Below are 17,700 nucleotides of genomic sequence, written 5' to 3'. Positions count from 1 at the left end.
TCCCAGGTGTGATTAGCGACACACGTGTTAGACATTTATATAAATTGCTCAATTATCTTGATAAGAATGATACAGCGATATTGGACAGGGGCTAGTAGGGTAAAAGGGGAGCTTATTTAGCAGGCTGGTTTCTGGAGGTATACTTGATCTACTTGATTTAACTAACTATGCTATGCACATTACATAAGTTCTGCATATATATGCCATCCCGTCATCAGGTGATCTCCCCTCCTAGGGTTTAGGGCAGCGGGGTCCGTCGGGCGGGGTGACTCAAAAGAGAAAGTTGGAGCTCTGCGTGCTGGATGCTCTTATCTGGTTCTATCGCTTCTTTTCCACCCTCCTCACCCCATCCTCATCGCGCCCACACCCGTGATCATGGCCGACTCCGAATTGCCCACCCGCCCCAAGCCCGAGGAGACCCCCGCCGCCGCCGCGGACGCCCCCGCGGAGGGCGCGGAGCCCACCAAGAGCGCCAGCAAGAGCGCCGCCAAGAAGGCCGCAAAGGAGAAGGCGAAGGCCGAGAAGGCCGCCGCGCGCGCTGCCCAGGAGAAGGCTCAGGCTGCCGCCGCCGAAGCCAACGACACCGCCAAGGGCCTGTACGGCAAGCTCCCCGAGTCCGAAGATGTCCTCCCCGCGACGAGATTCTCCGAGATCACCGACGAGCACTACGAGAAGGAGATCACGGTCGTGGCCCGTGTCGATAATGCCCGTGTGCAGAGCGCCAAGCTGGCCTTCCTGATGCTGAGACAGCAGGGTCAGAAGCTGCAGGCTGTCATTGCGGCCGCGGAGCCCATCTCGAGACAGATGATCAAGTTCACCGGCGGTCTCAATGTCAACTCGATCGTCCAGGTGACTGGTATCGTCAAGAAGCCCGCCGTTTCGATTTCCTCCGCTACCCTGAGCGACCACGAAGTGCACATCCGCAAGGTCTACATCATCTCCGAGGCCGCCCAGATGCTTCCCATGCAGGTTAAGGATGCCGAGAGACCGCCCCCGGAGACGACGGAGGAAGGACCCCAGGTCGATGCGGACGGCGCTCCCATTGTCACCCTGAAGACTCGCCTTGACAACCGTGTCCTCGATCTCCAGACCGAGACCAGCCAGGCTATCACCTGGATCTCCAGCGGTGTGGCCCAGTTGTTCACCGAGTACATGATCAAGAGCGGCTCGCGGTGGATCTTCACCCCCAAGCTGGTGGGTGCTGCTACTGAGGGTGGTAGCAACGTCTTCGAGGTCAAGTACTTCAAGAGAAACGCGTACCTCGCTCAGAGCCCCCAATTGTACAAGCAGATGTGTATTGCCGGTGACATGGAGAACGTCTTTGAGGTTGCTCCCGTTTTCCGTGCTGAAGACAGCAACACCCACAGACACTTGACTGAGGTACCTTTTTTCCTAACACAATTACAAATGATTCATTCTGACTGTGTTTAGTTCACCGGTCTCGATTTCGAGAAGACTTTCCGCGCTCACTACCACGAGGTCTTGGAGTTCGCCGAGGACCTCCTCGTCTTCATCCTCACCGAGATCAAGGAGCGTTACAAGGACCAGATCGCTATCATCCAGAAGTCCTACCCCAAGGCTGGTGACTTCAAGCTGCCCAAGGACGGCAAGGCCCTGCGTCTTAACTACATGGACGGTGTTGCGTTGTTGAAGGAGGCTGGTGTGGACGTTTCCGAGCAGGAACGCTTCGAGAACGACTTCACCACGGCGATGGAGAAGCAGCTGGGCCAGATCATCCGTGACAAGTACGACACCGACTTCTACGTGCTAGACAAGTTCCCCATGGCCGTCCGTCCTTTCTACACCAAGGCCTGCCCGCAGGATCCTCGCTTCTCCAACTCGTACGATTTCTTCATGCGTGGTGAGGAGATTATGTCTGGTGCTCAGCGTATCAACGACATCAAGGAGCTGGAGGAGTCCATGGTTGCCAAGGGTCTTGACCCCAAGTCGGAGGGCTTCGAGGACTACCTCGCTGCTTTCCGCCAGGGATGTCCTCCCCACGCCGGCGGTGGTCTGGGTCTGAACCGTATTGTCATGTTCTTCCTGGGCTTGCCTAACGTCCGGTTGACTTCGTTGTTCCCTCGTGACCCCCAGCGTCTGCGCCCTTAGACGAATACCGAGAGAGACGACATTAGACAAGGATATCAACTGGATAAAACAATATAATGGAGTGACGAGATTATTCATCATTTTGTACTGGTCGTATTTTCTTTGTAGCATAGACAAGCGGAGGTCGGATGGCCGTACTGCATGTCACTCACTATAAGTAAGTTTCGGAGCCGAGGGAAAACTGCGGGTGGCCCAAGCTCCCTCTCCGGCGGAATCTTATCATCAGCGCCGCGTTAAATTCTCCCTCCCTCCGTCCTTCCCAAGTCCGCCTTCCAACAGCAATGTCCAGCATGCCCGACAAACGCAAACCGTCTATTTCAGCATCGGGTGCTTCGCCTTATGCAAAACGATCTCGCGCCTCGTACGCCGACGAGGAAGATGAAGAGGAGACGTCGCGGACGGTAACGCCTTATGAGCGCCCTCGCAACCATCCCGTCTATGGACAGAAAAGCGCCTTTCCCGGCCTCGACACCGCCGGCGACGACGAGCTGTTCTACGGACCGGCGGAAGATGGATTGGAATATCTGCGAATGGTCCGGTGGGTCGATGCCTGCTGCCTGGTTTAGTAATGTGAAGCTGTGTGACTGACATATGATAATATCACCTCCCAGATCCGAAGCCAATTCCCTCCCTTTTCTTTTCAATGCGCCACCAGCCACGACCTCGATCGCAACAGAGACTACGAACCCCGATGCCAGCACAGACACGACGAACCAAACAGAGCAGCCACATCCTCAAGCTACCGCTACTACTACAACTACCACTACAACAACAACCACAACCTCTCCCCCCGCTCTCCGCAAGGGAATCTACCAAGACGGCGTCTATTTCGTTCCCACCACCAACGACAGCAACCCCCCCGCCGGCCCTTCAACGACCACACCATCATCCCACCACCGCCCCCAACCCTCCGACCTGGAAATCCTCCCCGCCCAATCGACATATTACACCCTCCTGCATCACCGCTTCCTCCTCCTCCGCTCCATCCTGAAATGCACCCCGCCGCCCGACGCCATCGCCGCGCTGGACCACGACCACCCGATCTCGCTCCCGCGGCACTCCCGGAATGCGCGCCGCGAGTGGCGCCGGTTGCTGCTGGCGGTGGACCCGCAGACGGTGCAGCTGGCGTGCATGGACATGGAGAGCGTGCTCGGCGTGCTGGGGATCATGGCGCGTGTGATGTCGGAGAATGTGCGCAGCGGGGACGAGGAAAAGGTCCGGCGGATCGCGGCGTGGGCGTGGGGCCTGCTGGCGCGGTGTCGGGAGGTGGGCCAGTTGGGGACGGAGGAGGTGGGCGAGATTCGGGATTTGGGGAAGAGGGCGGTTAGGGTTTTGGGGAGGATGAGGGAGGTGGAGGTGGAGGATGGGAGGAAGGGGGGTGATGAGGATGAGGAGGAGGATGGGGAGGGGGAAGGAGAGGGAGAGGGAGAGGGAGAGGGAGAGGGAGAGGGTTTTGGTACAGGGAATGGGGTCGAGGGTGATCTGGAGATGCGGGATGCAGATGCAGACGCAGATGATAATGCGGATGCGATTGCTGACGCTGACGCAAGTGCGCCGCAAGCTGACCTTGATGAGTTAGAAGCTGCCAAGGCACGGTTACAGGCGAGTCTTGGAGGCGATGGCGCCGCTGATGATGAGGTACCGAACGACGATGCAGACGGCAACAGCGCTGCGTCGGAGGTGGCACTGCAGATTCGCGCGATGTTGGATATGGTCATCACGGTGGTCGGGGAGTACTACGGCCAGCGGGACTTGTTGCAGGCGCGCGAGTTCTGGAGGGAAGTGACGGAGTGAAGATGATCTAAGATGCATTTATTCTAGAGATACCCTGTTGCAGTTTGGTATTTCATTTATGGTTGTTCCAATGGACTATATCGGATCTCGGTATACTTAAGACTCACCGCCGATGATCGGCGGCCTCTAAATTAGCCTCTGCCAAACACAACAAACATCACCGGCAGAATGGGACCGGTTATCGTCATCGCTTCCAGTTCATCTCCACCGCTTCCTTATCTTCACCACCACTCCATTCACTCATACCTACATCAAGTTATGTTATCATCTCACCAACCACCGGTCTAAACTTCACTGAGTACAAGCCACCATGGCTCCGCCTGTAGAAATAGCCATCCCAACGACCAGCGTCTCCACCACCTCGCCCCCCTTCACAATCTACAACATCGCCCTCCGCCTCCCCCTCCGCTCCTTCACCATCTCCAAACGCTACTCCGACTTCACAACCTTCCACACCACTCTCCTCAACCAAACCAACACCGCACCCCCAGCCCCTCTGCCACCGAAATCCTGGCTCTCCTCGACCGTCAAGAACGCGACCCTCCGCGAATCCCGCCGCCAAGCCCTCGAAACCTACCTCCGGGCCATCAACGAAGCGGACGACCCGCGATGGCGCAATTCGCCCGCCTGGCGCGCATTCCTCAACCTTCCGAGCCTCGGCCCTAACAACTCCCTAAACGATCATCACAGTAGCAGCACGACGAGCGCGCGGCTCCACGCCGCCATCACGGACCCGGGCAGCATCACGTCACTCAACGGGGACGCTCCAAACAACACCATCACAGACCCCACCTTATGGCTCGACTGCTACCGGGACATGAAGGGCCATCTGCACGACGCGCGGCTGCACCTGACACGGCGCGACCAGGAGACCACGCCGCAGCGGCAGCACGAGAGCTCGGCGCGGGCGAAGAGCAGTCTTGTGCGCGCGGGGTCGCTGATCGGGGCGCTGGAGGCGGGCCTTAAGAACCTTTCCACCACCAACGGCCAATCCTCCGGTGAAGGTCTCCCCCGCCTCGGCGACGGCGAACTCCGCCGCCGCCGCGACCTGCTCATCAACGCGCGCAAGGAAAAAGACGGGCTGGAGGATCTGCTGAATGCGATGGCCGCCAAGAGCCGTATCGACTCCGCCGTGGCGTCCATCCAGGACAAGGAGGCGCTGATGAATCTCCCGGTAAAGGGCAAGAAGGCGGTGCGGGCGGCTGGGCGCGTGCTCGGGCGCGAGACGGAGCGCACGCGCGAGCTGGATAATACCGGAGTTCTGCAACTCCAAAAGCAGATGATGCAGGATCAGGATGGCGCCGTCGAGGAGTTGATGCGCATCGTGCAGCGGCAGAAGGAGCTGGGCGTCGCGATCAATAATGAGTTGGTCGTGCAGAATGAGTTGCTCAAGTTGACGGATGAGGATGCTACGAGGTTTGTTTCCTTTTTCTTTTGTTGTTACTGGGGGGGGAATGGGGAGAGGGGGGTTGTGTGTTTTGGTTGAAATGGGTCGCTAATTCGTGGGTTTGTTCTAGGTTGGGCGATAAGATTGATATTGGGAAGAAGAGGATTGGGAGGATCTCTTGAGTTGAGTCGAGTGGGTTTGATAAAGCTTTGGCCAGGGAATGGGTCTTTTTCGTTAGGACCTGGATCTGGGCTTTTGCATGGTGGATACCTTTGCATATGCATGGCTTTTATCTCTCTTGTCTGTTTTAGCGGATCCTGTTTTTGGTTGTTGTTGTTGTCGTTGTCTTGATAGCGATAACTCTTATTTCTTCTACTTGTAGTTACTGTACCAATGTAGTAAGCACCCAGCGCGCATGACATTTATGTGATATGACATGTTCGATGAATTCATTTGTGGATTTTCCATCCTATCTGAACCGCCCTAATTGGCAGACATAAACGCCTTGGCCTCCTCCTCCGTCACCTCCGACTGCTCCGACTGCAGCCGGTCGATCAGACCCAGCCGACTCCTGCGGATCAACCACCACAGCTCACGCCGGTCCCCGCCCAGCCGCTCCCGCAGGACCTTCTCCTTCAGCTGCCGCAGGAACTCGTTGTACAGCGCCGGCTCCTCGTAGGCCAGCAGCTCCTCGCGCATCGTGCCCAGCCCCTCCGTGACCCGGTCGTAGTTGGCGTCCCCCAAGCTATGGCGGATCTGACCCTCGAGGATCGCGCTCATCTGCCGCACGGCCTCCCGGATCGTCTCGATGTTCTCGGCCTGCGCCACCGCCTGCTTGAACTCCGGGATCGCGTTGTTCGGCGAGATCTTGCTCCGCTTCTCCTGGTGGAGCAGGGCGTCGACGTCCAGCCCCGAGAGCGGCTTTTCGGTCTCGCGGGTGCGTTTGCGGCCTTTGGCTTTGGGAGGGACTGGATTGTGTAGAAATTAGTGGGATGGAGAAGAGGGGACCCGGGGTAGAAAAGGGAGGTGCAAACCTTTCTTCACGCCGGCGACGGCAATGAGTTTCTCTAGCTGTGGCTGGGATTTCTCGATCAGGTCTTGGGGCGGGTTGGAGAACTTGGTTAGAGTTTCTGATGGCGGAGGGATGGGCTTGTCGGGGTGGATGGCTCGGAAACGGATTGCTGCGTCGGTGCGGTGTAGGACCGGAGAGAATGAATCCTCGATCGGGAGAGTGTCGACTGGTTCTCTGCAAGGGTGTTAGCCAGCGGCGATTGAGACTGGAACTGTGAGGTTTGTTGGGCCAGGCAGGTGGTCTTACCCGTTTTCATTCGTATCGTTCAGCTCCATGCCCAGCACGTATTTCTCCATCGCATCCATCAGGTCCTCGTTGGGTAGATTGCGATGCTGGGTGACCACTTTGCCGGACACGGTCAGGACCTTGTCGAGAGGCGGGAAGCGATACGTCCGGACGTCCTCGGCAAAGGGCAGCTGCGCCTCCAGGAGACATTCGTAGTCGGGCTCGATGGACGGGGCCAGCAGGACGACGATCGGCGGCTTGTTCTCCTTGACGACCAGGCGCGCCACGGCGTAACATTCCAGCTCGAACAGCGCGTGAATAAACGAGGACAGCGCCAGCGCGGCTTTGTCGTTCGCGCGCTGCGCGATGATGATGTTCGTCGTCGACATGTGCATGTACCGGTCATACTGGAAAGGTCCCGGTCAATATGTTGCCAGGCATACTGTACTGGGGTGAGGGGGGACGCACACGATCGCTCTGAATGAAGCCTAACAGCTCCAGCGCTGCAAATGTTTCGAGGGTCGTGATGTTCAGGTCGGTCTCGCTGATATGCACGGCCGTTCGGCCGTATTCATAGCCCTTGGCGAGATCTCCTAGCTCCACGTCTCGCTTCCCACCTGGGGCTTCCTCGTCGGGTACCTGATACGCTCGGAGGTTTCGGACATTCGTCAAAGAATTGCCATCCGTTGGCTGAGACTCCTGTGCCGCAGCGGCCGCGGTGGCAGAGGATTCGGGTTGTTCCTGGGAAGCGGCGAGGTCGGAGCGGAGAACGAATTGACTTGCCGATGGAGGCTTTGCGGCGTGTGTGCGGAAGTATCGCTCGACGGGGATGCGGAGCGCAGTGTCGTATTCCTCGGGATTCCCGAGCTGCAGGAATCCTTTGAAGGTTGCTGTTACTCGGACGCTTTTGACTCGGGGGATCTGCAGCTCCGCCACGGCCTGCTCGAGCGTTCCGTAGGTTCCGTCGCAGTCTTCGGCTAGACTTCGCAGGATCGCTTCATTCTCTGCCTGCACCGGGGTCAGTGTCAATTCCCCGACATTCTGATACGGAGGTTGACCTTTTGCGGATCTTTGTCTTCTTCTTTTACCCCGTAGTCCGGATCATCGAAGTCAGGGCCCCTATAAGGAGGTTAGCACGCATCATAGAAACAGGAGGAGCATCCGCCACGAACAAAATGATGAGTTCAATATTGTCCTCCTTGATCTTTTTTGTGATCTCACTGAGACTATCCGAATTCATCGGTCCCTTGCCGTCGGTGACGAGGACGATTCTGCGTTTGTACTTGAGTTTCTTGCAATGTATGATAATCATCTGGATCGCGAGCACGATGGCGGATATAGCTGAGCTCGTCAGTAGAAGGCCACAGATCTGGTCAGGGGAGAATGGGAGCATATACCGTCACCCTTGTTGGTTTGACTTGGGACGATCTTCTCACTCAACTCGCGAATATCAGGCATAAGGAACCTGTAATTCACCCAGTATCAGACAAAGGACTTCATCACCGCACTAGCAGCGCTCACTGTTTGATGCCCGAGAACACCGAGATATTTGCAAAGTCGGCGTCATCCTCCAAGTCATTCAAAGTATCTGTTTCAAGAATTAGTCCTGTCTTGCGTTGGCAACTTCGCTTCGTGACACTCACCGTCGGTGCGGAGCCCGATCACGCCTATTCCGGCTGTTTTACGTCCAGTGGCCACCTGCAAATTATTATGAATTTATGTCAAAGGTAGATGTTAGAACAGTACATACCGTCCCAGTGATCCGGTCCCAGACATATTGGATGGCCCATTCGAGATCCGTCACTTCTCGGTCATGGTATCGCTTCCCCATGGACCTCCCCAGGTCGACGATATAGACTGTTGCTTCTTTGTCCGCCATGGTTTGTGTGGCTACCAAGTTACATGTCTTGGATTTGCGAGTACTGATGAAGCTTGAGTTTTAAGTGCTTCAGCTAGAAGCGTAGGCAGACAAAGTAAGTCGACGCTGGTGAGCAGGCAGACGCGTGATATTTCCCCTTTGGGACGGAAGCGGAACGCGAAAGCACATGACATCATGTCCGCTGAGGTGCGTGTTCATTTGTGCGTGGGAGCTGTGTGTTGGTGGGAGGGTGAAGGGTGGATGTGGAAATAGAGGGGCGGTAGGAAAGGAGTATGGGGTGGCAATAAGCTATAACCGCCCGCCCCCCGCCTTAGATGCATCAGGCAACTTATCTGGTATCCTCCGGTCATTTCAATCCGAGGGCGCTGCTCCTCAGTACTTACACAACTCATAGCTTTTCCTCTTTCCCCACAAGCGTAGATAATTACTATATTACACAGCAACCGACAAAATGGTTGATCCCCGTCCATACCACGTTCTCAGGTTTGTACTCCAGGAAGCATCTATCCGAATGATCCGCTAATATCAAGGGTTACAGCTACGGCACCCTTTTGGGTGTGCAGATCTACCAGGTAGGCATACACATGCCGCCGCGGCTACCATAGTTCCAATGCAACGCACTGACAATTGGCATGAAAGTCGTTCGTGTCGGGAGTCATCGCGTTCAAAGCCCTGCCTCGTCCACAGTTCGCGCAGCTCCAGACGGCCACTTTCCCCATCTACTTCTCCCTCCAGTCCGCGCTCCCCGTCGTCGTTGCGTTGACGGCCAGCCGCGCGGGCCAGCTGCATGGCATCACCGGTCTTTTGGAGCCCGAGAACCGCGGCACGCTTCTTTCTATGGCGACCGTCGCCATCGCCAGCTTCGTCAACTTGACCGTCCTGCGTCCGATGACGGTCAATGTCATGCGCGAGCGGAAGCACCAGGGTAAGTTCTGCAATGACTTACTATTAGTTACTAAGCCGAGGCATCTTCCGCTGACGGTGGGTGCCAGAAACTCGCGACGGCAAGAAGAGCTATGATCCGGCTCCCCATTCCAAGGAGATGATCGCTCTCAACAAGAAGTTCGGCCGTCTTCACGGTATCTCTAGCTTGGTTAATCTGGTCTGCCTAGGTGCTACGGTCTACTATGGGGCTGTGCTTGGAAAGCAGTTGGCTTAGGTGTCTGACTTGCCTGATTTTCGCAAGGACATGGAGAGAGACATGGGGGGTGGGGGAAATTATTCCAAAACTAGGGTAGAGGCTGGTGATAGCATTGATGCTATTCACAACTAAGATCGAGTGGACAATGGCAAATCCATGAATGAGAGCAATGGTGTATCTATTCAAGGTTAGTACAATGGAACTAATAGTATGTAGTATTTCTCTGGTACACAGTGTCATAAATATGTTGACATCATTCTTTAATATTGACATATCATTGTACTTAAGTCCTGCAACAAACCGGTCTTAGCTGAGCAACACCGAACCATGGGGTGTGGTTACACCAGTTCGTTCTGCAGGGTGCCATACCTCGCAGTGGTGGTTGAATACGCGGGCTTTGTGGAAAGAGGGCCTGGTTTGGTTTCGAGCTGGATGCGAGCCAGACAAAATATGCGACGCTCGCGGCAGCAGTAAGAAGGCGTTTTTAGGGCGGGAGAAGGACGAAAGGTGCCAAGCGGAAACGGTTTTATTGCGCCTGTTCAATTTGTCTCAAGAAGTTATCAATGCTCCTGTCCTTTAGTGTTTTGTCATCTTGTTTCTGTGCTTCGGTCCGCGTCGTATACCTGCTTCTGTGTACTCGAACGCCTAAAGATGCATGTATGTGGTTGCTAGAACGGCGTCATACCCACGCAATGATAAATAACATATATTCTAGTTTAAGATTCCGCTCCTTTTCGACATGCATAACCGTACTGAGTCCTAGGGTATCAATATTTTTTTTACACTTTCCGCCAATCTATGCCCAAGCTCCAAAAACAATTCCAGAAATGCGCCCATCCAGCCACCGGTTCAGTTAGGAAGGTACTTGCGAATGGCATCTTTGAGCGCGCTGATGCGCCGATTAGTATGCACAAAGTACTCGCGGTACATATCCAGACTCTCCTGCACGACCTCGTGCCGCACCCGCGATCCCGCGCAAATCTCCCGCATGCGGGTTTCCATCTCCTTCCGGAGGAACGGCTTACTCAGGGACGGGTTGTTCGGCATGCCCGCGAAGACGTTGTCGTAGCCCTCGACCAGGGCGATGCCCAGCTGCGTGGGGATCAGCTCCTTGACGGCGTTGCGGCCGCCGCCGCGCGTGTTGACGGCGACGTAGTGCCGGTCCTTGATCTTGGCAATGTGCTCGGCCATCGTGGCGTCGGTGCCAATGCCGTTGGCGTCCATCAGCGCGATGAGCTCGGGCTCCGTCAGATAGTTCGGGGCCGTGGTCTTGCCGTCGAAGATCTTGGCCTCCGTCGGCTCGAACTGCTCGCCTAGCTGGAAGTTCGGCAGCTGCTGGCTGCTCTCCCACTTGTCGTAGACGTAGACATCCAGGTAGTTTCGTTCGAGGACGAGCAGACCCTTGGCGTGGAACATCTCGTCGCCGTATTCGATTTCGATCTCCGTGGATTGGCCTTTGGCGTCCTCGGAGCAGCACGCGAGGAAGCGGCGCACGACGAACTCGTACACTTTCTTTTCATCGGCGCTGAGGGCGGATGGCGAGACCCAGCAGACGGGGTGGATGGGAGGGTGGGCTTGGTCGTTATGGCGGCCTGCTCGTGGGGTTCGGAAGCCGCCGTCCAGGAGACTGCGACGTTGCTATCAGCCGTGAACTCATAATGATATGACTGTGATCTTCTTGCTCTTACTCTCGAGCGTATTGGCCCCAGTTCTGGTCCGGGAGTTGCTTCTCGACCAATTTCTTCAAGTCGATGGCCTTGTCGAATTGGTCGGTTTCAGTACGTGGGTAGCTGATGAAACCTTTCGTATAGAGCGCTTCGGCAACCTGACGCTCGTGGTTAGCGGCGCGTAGTCCATTTTGAGAGTTGCTGGCAGTGGCGATACCTTCATGATTGTCTGACTGTCCATGCGAAGGAATCGACTGCCCATCATTTGCAAATCGACCGTCGTTAAAGGCAAGGGCCGCCATTTACTGGTGGGTTTCTGATTGACTCTGGTGACCCTGGCCGTTTTGGCGAGAAGGCACCGCTCAAGCATGATGGTCACGGCGGCTCTGTCGAACAGATGCACACGTTTCCACAGGAAGTTTACCTTGATTCCTTCTCGTTGTAGCATGACCTTGATGCCCCAGAATGTCTCAGGTTTGAAGTTCTTCACTCGTAGATAGCGATCAACCACAAACCCCAGGGTGGGAAACTGACAGGATCCTACACATTGATCAGCAAGCTGCATCGGCAGAAGTTGGACCAAGAGGGTCACATACCATAGCTTACGATGGTATCTTCCAAAGCGCTCGATAATGGTTTCAGCTGCAGAGTCAGTAGACGAGTGAAAGCGGCACCGATGCGGAGATCAAGCTCTATCCTCGCTGCCACTGCATTCGCTTGAAGATCATCAAGCTCTATCAGCGAGCGAGCAGCATTCAAGACGTGACTGTATGAACGGGTCAGTCTCACCTCGCAAGCGGTTGAACGACAACCTACGCTCTCTCAGTATTGCTGAATCTGGCCCGCTTGACGAGGATGCGAGCATTTCCTTCCTTTGCCTGCTTTCGAATCTCGGTTCCAATATGTTCACCTTCTCGATCGCAATCCGTCCAGATGAACAGAGCTTTGCTCTGTCGTGCTTGCTGCTGGATATTCCTTGCAATGGCTGTTTTGTCCTGTCTGAAGGATCAGTTGCTCGACATCCGGAGTTTTGAGATGATTAGGCTGCGTACGGAAGACACGGCTTCATGGACTGGAGCCTCGAACAAGGCCCCCGGGGGGCAAGAGAGCCAGCTTTTGTACTCTCGCGCAAACTCCAACTCTGTCAGATGCCCGAGGACGCTGGTCATCGTGACATTGCAATGGCCCCACGTGCTCCCGAAGTTAAAATCGAACGAGTAGTTCTTCACATATCGGTTGCCGGTTACATTATTCTACATCTACCTTAGCGATACGTTACAATGCTTGCTTGAAGCCACTTACTGTTTGGAATGTGCCTCCAGACAAGTGCTGGGCCACGGCTTTGGCAATGGCCGGCTTCTCGGCCACACATAGGATCCTCGTCATGACAAGGTGTCTGGACCAGGGGAGACAAGATCAACGAGTCTCCATGATATTTATGTCTCAAAAGAATTCTCCTCCTGCAAGACTCGATTGTCGGTCATTCCTCCCTGGAAGCAAAACCGGAACGCGCCGAAAGACCCGCGAGAGTCACGGGAAGGAAATCACGGATTGAAAGTAACTTACAGCTTGATGCCTCAGGTTGCTACATTCTGCCTCAGGCAGGAATATAATTGGAGTGGCCCAAGCTCCCGGCGATATCCGAAAATGGCAAGGTGGCAGCTCCTCAGCAGTTGTCGTTTGTCGTTTGTTGTTTTTCCCTCGATTGTTTAGTCCCTCGCTTTGCCATCCTGCGCTCTCCACTCCCATGTGAGAGCTTTTCCCCATCACCCCAGCAGCAACTTCAGACTACCACAAGCTCCAAGTTCAATTTCAAGATGGCGCTACCGCTTCCTGACGTCAAGTCAGCCGTGGACTGTGCGTCCTTCGGCCAGACTGTCCTACCCTTCTTGTCGCAGCTTACCACCCTCCCCCAGCAGCTGCAGGTCGCTGCGGCGACCAAGGATGCGACCCTCCTGAAGGAGATCTACCTCACCACTAACCCTCTTATCTCGGCGCTTGGCTTGACCTTGGTGCTATCCGTGCTGTTCGTCATCACCTCCGAGATCAACCGCAATTACTCCCAGGTTGATCGGTGCTGGAGTATCCTCCCCGCTCTGTACAATGTGCACTTTGCTGTCTGGGCTCGCCTGAGGGGTCTGCAGACCCAGAGCGTGGACACCATTGCTATCTTCACGCTTCTCTGGAGTGTCAGTTATCCCTCGCACCTTTCACTCCTCGTTGTTACTAATACCCATCCAGGCCCGTTTGACCTTCAACTACTGGCGCCGGGGCGGCTACTCGATCGGCTCGGAGGACTACCGGTGGAAGATCGTGCGCTCGTGGGTCAACGACAACCGATTCGTCTTCTTCCTGTTCAACATCACCTTCATCAGCCTGATCCAGCCCCTGCTGCTGCTCCTCATCACCGCGCCGACCTACAACTTCCTCTGCCTGGCGCAGATCGCGGAGCACCGGTCGTTCGAGCTGCCCGACCTGATCTTCTCGCGCGTCGCCTTCTTCTTCCTGCTCATCGAGTACTTCTCCGACCAGCAGCAGTGGAACTTCCAGACCGCCAAGCACGAGTACCAGCAGACCGCCCGCATCCCGGAGAAGTACAAGGGCGTCTTCACGGAGGAGGACCTGGAGCGCGGGTTCGTGGTCAACGGCCTCTGGTCCGTCTCCCGCCACCCCAACTTCCTCTCCGAGCAGGCCATCTGGCTGACCCTGTACCTCTGGAACTGCTACCGCACCGAGTCCTACGTCCAGTGGACCGGCGTCGGCGTCGTCGGCCTGCTGCTCATCTTCCAGGGCAGCGTCCGGCTCACCGAGTCCATCAGCGCCGGCAAGTACCCCGAGTACCGCGAGTACCAGGCGCGCGTGGGCCGGTTCATTCCTCGTCTGTCTGCCAAGCCCAAGTACAAGGGCAGCGGCAAGAAGAAGGCTCCTCGCCAGGCCGCTGAGCAGGTTGAGCAGCCTGTCCAGGAAGAGAAGAAGAGCCAGTAGGAGGTGAGCATATATATCTTTGGCCGTTCGCAGCACTCTTTTGGTTAGAGCTGTAGGTGGACACGTATCAGAATATACAGGGTAAATATCTTGGTGTCACATTTTGGAAAGGATATGCTGTTCTTGTTTCTTTTCAAATTCATTATTTGAGATCCTGTACGGGGCTAGTTCCTTCTCCTTGGTCTCTTTTTTTCTCTTCTTGAATGTGTTCTTGTGTTATATTTCGCTCAGGGAGCAGCAGGTTTATCTGGCATTGGTGACGGGGCGGCGTTGAAAAGCATATGTGTGTATATGGTTGAATATACAAAACAATTAAGAAACACTCTAGTCCGAGCAAGAACTACCGGAACGATAATTCATCCATAAACAGTAAGCCATATATTCAAGTCAACACAAATAGTACCTATCTACTCCTTCATGCGTCCGTCGGTCCCTCCGGGCATTTCCCTCCACGACCTACTCAAACCTTGATCCCATAAAGCGCACGTTCTCCTCTTCAGTCAATAATCCCTCGCCGATCACCCCAACCTACAAGCCTCGTGCATCCAAAGCGGCGCGAAGCGTCTTCTGGAAGCCAAAGACATGCTCGGGGCTGAGCATGGTATAATGGGCGCCGCCGACATCATGGAAGCGGGGCTGGGAGCGCGTGAAGTCCTCCCACTTGCTCAGCTGCTCCTCGCGCCACTGCTTCTTGGACGCGGCGACGACGGCCAGCGGGATGCAGTAGAAGACATCCATGCCGGCGATAGTCCCGGACGGGTCGTAGTCGACGGCCATGCTCTGCAGCGAGAAGGCCAGACTGGCCCACTTGACGAGCGCGGCCTCGGACAGCGCCAGCTCGCTCAGGCGGGTCTGGTCGGCCTCCTCCATGACGCGGGCCAGGGCGTCGTCGCGCGATTTGTCCCCGTCCTGCAGTTCCCGGGACAGCTCGCGCGAGCGCGCCTCGGTGATCAAGTCCAGAAAGTAGGAGAGGTGGAGCAGGCACTCCTTCCAGTCAAGCTGGCGCATGCGGGATTTGATGTGCGGGGGCAGGTTGAAGGAGCCCAGGAAGCGCACCTCGTCGCCGTGGCGCTCGAGCACCTTGCCGACCTCGAAGGCCAGCATGGAGCCGTACGAGTAGCCCGCCAGCGCGTAGGGCCCCTCGGGCTGCTCGCGCTTGATGGCGGCGTGGTAGGTCGTCACGACCTCGGTGATGGTCTCGAAGGGCGTCTCGCCGTCGTTGAAGCCCCGCGCCCGCAGCGCGTACACCGGCCGGTCGACCAGGAACTTGGCCAGGTTGAGGAAGACCAGCACCTCGCCGACGCCCGGGTGCACCAGCCACAGCGGCTTCTTGGTGCCCTGGCCCTGCAGCTTGACCACGGGGCTGTACTCGTGCTTCGTCTGTTGGAGGTCGTGCAGGGCGCGGGCGAGGTCGCGCACCGTGCTGTGGGTCATGAGCGTGATCATGGGCAGCTCGGCCGTCAGGTCCAGGTGCTCCTCGATGTTCTTCTTGAGCTTGATCAGCTCGATCGACGTGATCCCCATGTCGAAGATGGGCGTCTGCACGTCGAAGTCGCCCGCGGGCAGGCCCAGCGACGTCGTGAAGATCGACAGCAGCTGCTGCTCCAGCGCATCCGTCGGGTCCTTGCGCGTCACCCGCCGGTAGAGCTTGACCATCTCCTCGTTGATCTCGAGGTAGGACTGGTATTCGCCCTTCTCGTAGGCGGTCTTGATCTTGGCCCGCGATAGTTTGCCCAGCGCCGACTTCTGCAGCAGCGCCTGGTCCAACGGCAGGAGCTTCGGCCGGCAGCCCGTCGACATCATCACCACCTTGGACATGGCGTCCGTCGTCTGCACGCGCGCGATCATGTCCTCGGGGACGTAGGTGGGCAGGTACACCACGATGATCTCCTCCGTGTCGCCGCCGGGCGGGAAGGACGAGAAGCAGCAGTTGAAGCTGCGCGTCAGGCCCGCGATGTTGGCCTCGTCCAGAGCGCTTTCGACCTCGTGGGGGTAGTAGTTCACCCCGTTCACGATCATGGTTTCCTTCGCGCGGCCGACCAGGGTCAGGTTCCCGGCCTCGTCGATGACGCCGCGGTCGCCGGTGCGGAACCAGTTGTCCGTGGTGAAGGCGTCAGCCGTCGCAGATGGGTTGTTAAAGTACTCCTTGAACACGACGGGACCCGAAACCTCGAGAGACCCGACCTCTCCTGCCGGCACGGGGTTGTTCTCGCCGTCGGAGATGCGCATGCTGATGCCAGGCATGCAGGACCCCACAGAGGCGAATTCCGATGACCTTTGAACATCGTACCGGGGGAAATCAGTGTTGAAGATGGCTCCAGCACAGGTCTCTGTCATTCCGAATCCAGGTATAATAGCATTGGGGGGAGCCCCGTGCTCTTCCAGAAGCTTCGCCACCTCCTCGCAGGTCTTGGTCACGTTGGCCTCGCCACCGGATGCGATGTATCGGAGGCAGCTCAGGTCCCAGCTGTGTTGAACGGAATCTCCCTGGCTCTTGATGGTAGCGCGGATCTTGCCGAGGAAGAAGTTGGGTGCGAAGGTCCTCGAGACACGGTGCTTGTGGATCAAGTCAATGAAAGCCGTCGGGTTCGAAAGGACATCGGGAGCCTGGACATGGATTTGGTCCTTTTCCCCGTACATTGCTTGGAGGTGGATTTCGATCATCGCGGCAACATGATCCAGCCCGATCCAGTTCAAGAATGAGGTTCCCTCCGGCAGCTCGACCACCCCGTATTTACCGGCAATAGCTGCCAGGATTTGCCCATGGCTTAGACACACGGCTTTCGAGTTTCCAGTACTCCCCGAGGTGAGCATGAGTACTGCATTATCACTGGCACTTGAATCCCGGCAGATGTCAGAGCTATCTGTTGGCGGAGCATTGTCCACATCGAGTGACTCCACTGCGACTGGGTCGATAGCTTCTTGTCCTCCAAATTCGGGCAAGAGGTCGGCTCGTGTCAGGCAGAGGGGGTTGTTGAGCATTTTTGACAGGTGTTCGAGATGTGCGATGCGGTGGGTTGGGTTGTTGGAGAAGGGAATCGACAAGGCAGGAAGGCATCCAACGAAGAGAACGGCCCAGAACCAGACGATGATATCCCAGTGAGTATTGAAATGAAGCAGAACCACGCTTCCGGGTCGGAAGTCTTCTCTCGAGCGAAGAGCCCAGGACGCCTTCAAGGCTAGCATGAATAGCTGACTGTAGGAGAAAACTCTGGGCTCGTGCAGGTTGCCCATAGGGTATGAGACGACATTGCCGCCGCCTTCTTTCGCAGCGGCAGTCTCTAGGAGATGTTGTAAATTTCGAAAAGACATTGTGTCAGTCATGGAGAAGGTGGATGAGGGAGTGAGGACATGGGTCTGAGGATAGAACCGAGAGTCAAACAGCTTCACAGTACGTCGCGGCGCGTCGCCTTTATAACCCTACCTGCCCAGGGTTTGGAG

The 17,700-nt window shown here is 56.4% G+C and overlaps 7 protein-coding genes across 7 annotated transcripts; 4 read left to right on the top strand and 3 right to left on the bottom strand.

Moving 5' to 3' along the window:
- The first annotated feature begins 367 nt into the window (after positions 1–367).
- On the top strand, positions 368–2,176 carry dps1 (putative aspartyl-tRNA synthetase Dps1). The gene is made up of 2 exons (XM_020204673.1): positions 368–1,380; positions 1,432–2,176. Exons 1-2 carry the CDS (start codon positions 376–378, stop codon positions 2,107–2,109), a joined length of 1,683 nt encoding a protein of 560 aa, XP_020059504.1. The 5' UTR covers positions 368–375; the 3' UTR covers positions 2,110–2,176.
- Positions 2,177–2,362: 186 nt separating this feature from the next.
- Positions 2,363–5,712, top strand: ASPACDRAFT_1879272 (uncharacterized protein). The gene is made up of 5 exons (XM_020198156.1): positions 2,363–2,647; positions 2,721–3,831; positions 3,947–3,950; positions 4,209–5,319; positions 5,421–5,712. The coding sequence occupies exons 1-5, from the start codon at positions 2,391–2,393 to the stop codon at positions 5,470–5,472; spliced, it is 2,535 nt and encodes an 844-aa protein (XP_020059503.1). The 5' UTR covers positions 2,363–2,390; the 3' UTR covers positions 5,473–5,712.
- An 18-nt stretch (positions 5,713–5,730) lies between these two features.
- ASPACDRAFT_1865139 (ATP-dependent DNA helicase 2 subunit KU80) lies at positions 5,731–8,577 on the bottom strand. The gene is made up of 10 exons (XM_020197849.1): positions 8,338–8,577; positions 8,231–8,285; positions 8,109–8,175; positions 7,985–8,052; positions 7,760–7,928; positions 7,646–7,706; positions 7,056–7,595; positions 6,609–6,994; positions 6,325–6,536; positions 5,731–6,258 (listed from the first exon to the last, which is right to left on the bottom strand). Exons 1-10 carry the CDS (start codon positions 8,464–8,466, stop codon positions 5,774–5,776), a joined length of 2,172 nt encoding a protein of 723 aa, XP_020059502.1. The 5' UTR covers positions 8,467–8,577; the 3' UTR covers positions 5,731–5,773.
- A 322-nt stretch (positions 8,578–8,899) lies between these two features.
- On the top strand, positions 8,900–9,807 carry ASPACDRAFT_76255 (DUF4149 domain-containing protein). The gene is made up of 4 exons (XM_020204672.1): positions 8,900–8,949; positions 9,005–9,038; positions 9,106–9,391; positions 9,459–9,807. Exons 1-4 carry the CDS (start codon positions 8,918–8,920, stop codon positions 9,623–9,625), a joined length of 519 nt encoding a protein of 172 aa, XP_020059501.1. The 5' UTR covers positions 8,900–8,917; the 3' UTR covers positions 9,626–9,807.
- Positions 9,808–10,257: 450 nt separating this feature from the next.
- On the bottom strand, positions 10,258–12,746 carry ASPACDRAFT_76254 (DNA topoisomerase 3). Its single transcript, XM_020204671.1, has 7 exons — positions 12,577–12,746; positions 12,327–12,527; positions 12,091–12,269; positions 11,871–12,040; positions 11,492–11,814; positions 11,296–11,432; positions 10,258–11,234 (listed from the first exon to the last, which is right to left on the bottom strand). Exons 1-7 carry the CDS (start codon positions 12,658–12,660, stop codon positions 10,457–10,459), a joined length of 1,872 nt encoding a protein of 623 aa, XP_020059500.1. The 5' UTR covers positions 12,661–12,746; the 3' UTR covers positions 10,258–10,456.
- A 233-nt stretch (positions 12,747–12,979) lies between these two features.
- On the top strand, positions 12,980–14,600 carry ASPACDRAFT_1865132 (DUF1295 domain protein). The gene is made up of 2 exons (XM_020197848.1): positions 12,980–13,463; positions 13,516–14,600. Exons 1-2 carry the CDS (start codon positions 13,092–13,094, stop codon positions 14,257–14,259), a joined length of 1,116 nt encoding a protein of 371 aa, XP_020059499.1. The 5' UTR covers positions 12,980–13,091; the 3' UTR covers positions 14,260–14,600.
- Positions 14,587–17,679, bottom strand: ASPACDRAFT_113982 (non-ribosomal peptide synthetase). Its single transcript, XM_020195760.1, has one exon. It carries the CDS (start codon positions 17,569–17,571, stop codon positions 14,788–14,790), a length of 2,784 nt encoding a protein of 927 aa, XP_020059498.1. The 5' UTR covers positions 17,572–17,679; the 3' UTR covers positions 14,587–14,787.
- Positions 17,680–17,700: the final 21 nt, after the last annotated feature.

The sequence above is a fragment of the Aspergillus aculeatus genome, assembly GCF_001890905.1.
Source record: "Aspergillus aculeatus ATCC 16872 unplaced genomic scaffold ASPACscaffold_3, whole genome shotgun sequence".
Taxonomy (NCBI): Eukaryota; Fungi; Ascomycota; class Eurotiomycetes; order Eurotiales; family Aspergillaceae; genus Aspergillus; species Aspergillus aculeatus.
The sequence above is the reverse complement of the archived record's forward strand: the minus strand, read 5'-3'. Positions and strand labels throughout refer to the sequence as shown.

Bases quoted from the DNA above. Each gene is read 5' to 3' on its own strand.
- ASPACDRAFT_76255 (XM_020204672.1), top strand. From the start codon at position 8,918: ATGGTTGATCCCCGTCCATACCACGTTCTCAG. The intron at 9,039-9,105 runs GTAGGCATACAC...TTGGCATGAAAG, and splicing joins TGGGTGTGCAGATCTACCAG to TCGTTCGTGTCGGGAGTCAT. The intron at 9,392-9,458 runs GTAAGTTCTGCA...GGTGGGTGCCAG, and splicing joins GCGCGAGCGGAAGCACCAGG to AAACTCGCGACGGCAAGAAG.
- ASPACDRAFT_113982 (XM_020195760.1), bottom strand. From the start codon at position 17,571: ATGTCTTTTCGAAATTTACAACATCTCCTAGAGACTGCCGCTGCGAAA.
- dps1 (XM_020204673.1), top strand. From the start codon at position 376: ATGGCCGACTCCGAATTGCCCACCCGCCCCAAGCCCGAGGAGACCCCC. The intron at 1,381-1,431 runs GTACCTTTTTTC...GACTGTGTTTAG, and splicing joins CCCACAGACACTTGACTGAG to TTCACCGGTCTCGATTTCGA.
- ASPACDRAFT_1865132 (XM_020197848.1), top strand. From the start codon at position 13,092: ATGGCGCTACCGCTTCCTGACGTCAAGTCAGCCGTGGACTGTGCGTCC. The intron at 13,464-13,515 runs GTCAGTTATCCC...ATACCCATCCAG, and splicing joins TCTTCACGCTTCTCTGGAGT to GCCCGTTTGACCTTCAACTA.
- ASPACDRAFT_1879272 (XM_020198156.1), top strand. From the start codon at position 2,391: ATGTCCAGCATGCCCGACAAACGCAAACCGTCTATTTCAGCATCGGGT. The intron at 2,648-2,720 runs GTGGGTCGATGC...ATCACCTCCCAG, and splicing joins GAATATCTGCGAATGGTCCG to ATCCGAAGCCAATTCCCTCC. The intron at 5,320-5,420 runs GTTTGTTTCCTT...GGTTTGTTCTAG, and splicing joins ACGGATGAGGATGCTACGAG to GTTGGGCGATAAGATTGATA.
- ASPACDRAFT_1865139 (XM_020197849.1), bottom strand. From the start codon at position 8,466: ATGGCGGACAAAGAAGCAACAGTCTATATCGTCGACCTGGGGAGGTCC. The intron at 8,176-8,230 runs GTGAGTGTCACG...TTCTTGAAACAG, and splicing joins GATCGGGCTCCGCACCGACG to ATACTTTGAATGACTTGGAG. The intron at 8,053-8,108 runs GTGAGCGCTGCT...GGTGAATTACAG, and splicing joins GTGTTCTCGGGCATCAAACA to GTTCCTTATGCCTGATATTC.
- ASPACDRAFT_76254 (XM_020204671.1), bottom strand. From the start codon at position 12,660: ATGACGAGGATCCTATGTGTGGCCGAGAAGCCGGCCATTGCCAAAGCC. The intron at 12,528-12,576 runs GTAAGTGGCTTC...AGGTAGATGTAG, and splicing joins CTGGAGGCACATTCCAAACA to AATAATGTAACCGGCAACCG. The intron at 11,433-11,491 runs GTATCGCCACTG...CACGAGCGTCAG, and splicing joins ACAGTCAGACAATCATGAAG to GTTGCCGAAGCGCTCTATAC.